General features: G+C 37.0%; 1 protein-coding gene across 12 annotated transcripts in view; it reads right to left on the bottom strand.

Moving 5' to 3' along the window:
• Positions 1-693: 693 nt before the first annotated feature.
• LOC137099609 (BAH and coiled-coil domain-containing protein 1) overlaps positions 694-3,021 on the bottom strand; it is a 63,210-nt gene continuing 60,882 nt past the window's right edge. For all 12 annotated transcript variants that reach the window (XM_067476670.1, XM_067476669.1, XM_067476668.1 and 9 more), the window contains 2 exons: positions 3,009-3,021; positions 694-2,861 (listed from right to left, as the gene is read on the bottom strand). The exon at positions 3,009-3,021 is cut by the window's right edge and continues 224 nt beyond it. In XM_067476670.1, coding sequence (XP_067332771.1) covers positions 2,652-2,861; positions 3,009-3,021 — 223 coding nt within the window. In that variant the 3' untranslated portion in view covers positions 694-2,651. The remainder of the gene's footprint in view (positions 2,862-3,008) is intronic.

The following is a 3,021-nucleotide window of genomic DNA, read 5'->3' as shown; positions in this document are numbered from 1 at the left end:
TTTATCGCAACAAATAAAAGAATTTGGCAGAACATGGGCTTTCGACTTGAGGGTGCTGTACAAATGAATTCAAGAAGCCTCAGAATTCTAAGGCAGAGCGCATTATAACCCAGCATACACATAAATGAGATATGTGTTATACATAATGCAGAGTAGGGCAAAAGCTCCCTTCACCACATCTACAAAAAATTAGAACAGGTGTAGGCTGGGGAGAAACCAGCCATATGATATAGGTAGGAATAAACTGTATAACCAGTAGTGTGTACACATGCCAAAAGATAAGTTTTCAACGTGTAGACCTAAATTTCTGGTCATTAAATCTACTTTCTTATGTGAGGGGAAAAGTTGCAATGCACTGGGTTAGTCTGCTCTTAAAATGGACTGTCCCATTTGAAAGACAAAGTAAATTCAGTTTATTCTGTGTTAGTCACACTGTGAAACATTACTGCGTTTGTCTATTCCAGGTTTCAAGGGGACCCTCTGAAAGACTAAGTGCTTTTTATTTCTGTCACTTACAGCCAGGAATTTTGTTACGTTTGTTTAAAACAGAGCATTAAAATAGGTTTTACAATTTCACAAAATTAAATTATGAAAATTGCTGAAATAACATAAAGAACATAAATGTGCCCATAGGAAATGGCAGGTGCAGTGAGATGAAGGGGTGGCCAAAATAACAGAATTAATTCACAGAGGTTTGTGGATGAGAAGAATCCAGTGTTGCTTTATTTCTTTTCACTAGATGGCCCCTATAAGACCAGTTTTATTTAAGAAATGCAAATGCGACATCACACCAAGAAAAAACAATGTCACATCCTCATAAAGCGCTCTTGGCATTAACAAACAGCAACATTGACAATAAATAAAATGTTGGCAAACAAAATAAAACTTTGCAAACAAAGAATACTTAAAATTGCATATTAAACAAGACAAAAATAGACATAAATGTACTTGGCACAAATTAAATAAACTTAAATTTTCAGATTGAGTGAAGCTACTCTATGTCCATTGCTTTGTGAATCTGATTGTCCTTCACAGTTAGCATTCAGTATGTGCGTATACTGTACAAAATAGACACAGATGGCTGTTAAAAACTAAAATAGACTAATTCCAACAAATTCAGAACTCTACATCTTACTTTTTCAGTACCTTGACCTTCACACACTCTCAGGTGGCCCTATGCTGCAAATCTTTGCACTAACAAAACTGCAGGTACTTGTGCAAGAAACCATTGTCACAATGCAAAGTCAAAAATAAGCACAATGTGAAGGCCAAGTATTCATATGTTACCAGTGATTTCTGATTTGACTTTAATACAGGTGCTTGACATATGTTAAATTTAAATAAAAGAAATAAAGATATTAAAGACACTTTGGTATTTTGTAGGTCATTATGTGCTAAACTATGCAATGAACATTTACCACATTTTCATTAAAAGACCCCGTCTTGTTTTAAATGTATTTGTGTGGAAATTATTATAGTGATGCCAGAACACTCATCACACACAAATTTTGTGTCACAATGTTATATCATTACTCTTGAATCATATTTGACCCGTGATTGCAGTCCGGTGGGATCTGCATTATGATGTTGACCAACTGAGAGGTACATAAATAAAAGTACAAAAAAACCAAACAAACAAAAAACAAATAAGCTAACAAAAACGCAAAGTAACAGAACACTTGTACAAAAAGCCACTTTACCTAATTTTTTAAACAGGCCGACTCCTCTCTCTCAGAAAGTGAGTCTTGTCCTGTTGTAGACTAAATCCTTCTGTCTTTGTCTGTGCTCTGTCTGTGTCAGCAGGGCGTATGCAGTGCAACACTAACTAATCTCCAATCTTGACTTCCCAAAGCAAAGGAAAAAGGACGTAATGTATTTTACACCCATATAAAAATAAATCAATCGCAAACATGGAAAGATACATCTCATATATACAATAAACTCCTATATAAAATAGCTTTTATGTACATATAGACAACAGACAGTTATATAATAATTGAACTGTACAATGTACACCTGAACAGTAAAGACAGGTGAGAGGTACTGAAGTGTATGGCTTGACCGGGAAAAATTCAAAATATGTACAGACATCAAGTTTACATCCTTTACATGTTTTCAACTTCCCTGGAATGATTAGGTCTAGGAAGAACCCTATGACTCATTTTCATTTCCATTCCCTCAGGTATGGCTACCTTTTAAAGAATTGGTCCCCAGAGACTATTTAGTCTCATGGTACATTTCACAGTCCAATGCACTCCTCTGGTGACATATGATAGGAGCTGGGCGCATGAGGCCTAAAACCAGTTATCAAGCTGTCAATCACATGGGATCTATTAAAAAAAGATGATAGCTGATCAAAATTCCACTAATCGAACTTTGTGATGCCCAAGAAAACACACATTTACTTCTTCAAAATTCTTCTTGAATGGATCAACCAATCATAGAAAAATCCACGTCAACAAAAGGTAGATGCCAACAGACTCCAGTGTAACCTCAGACAGCCCTGCTATAGTGCTAACATTTGATCCAGGGGTTCTTGACCCAAGAGAGACTTGCCATCTTGAAAGGCTAGACAGTTTTTATTTTAGGCAAAGTCATGGTCTTTTATTCTTCCTTTAGGGGAGTCCTTTCATTAGTGTCCTCATGGAGGTTCAGCACAGGATGGAAACCCCTTCAACAGTGACCAACTGACCAGTGGTGGGGTCATACGTCCCAGCCAGGTAGTAGAGGTCTGAAGAGGTACTGTTTGGCTTCTGGTTGCGAGTCATACACTCGTACTCCTCCCTGCTCACCACCTGGCACTTATGAGAGATTGTCTGGACGTCATTCTCATCCTCATGACATGACTGGTAGAGGGCATGCTGCATAGGGTTAAAAAAAAGGGGTGGGGTGGGGGGGTATTGGTAATTAATTTAAGAATAAAAAAGAAAACATCATCATTTGAAATCTTCCATATGGTACAAATAACTAACAATCTCTATGAAATTGTAACCGCCATTTTTAATTACCTTGCCATCTCGA

Source organism: Channa argus, chromosome 15, assembly GCF_033026475.1.
Source record: "Channa argus isolate prfri chromosome 15, Channa argus male v1.0, whole genome shotgun sequence".
NCBI lineage: Eukaryota > Metazoa > Chordata > Actinopteri > Anabantiformes > Channidae > Channa > Channa argus.
This window is presented reverse-complemented; position numbering and strand designations above follow the sequence as displayed.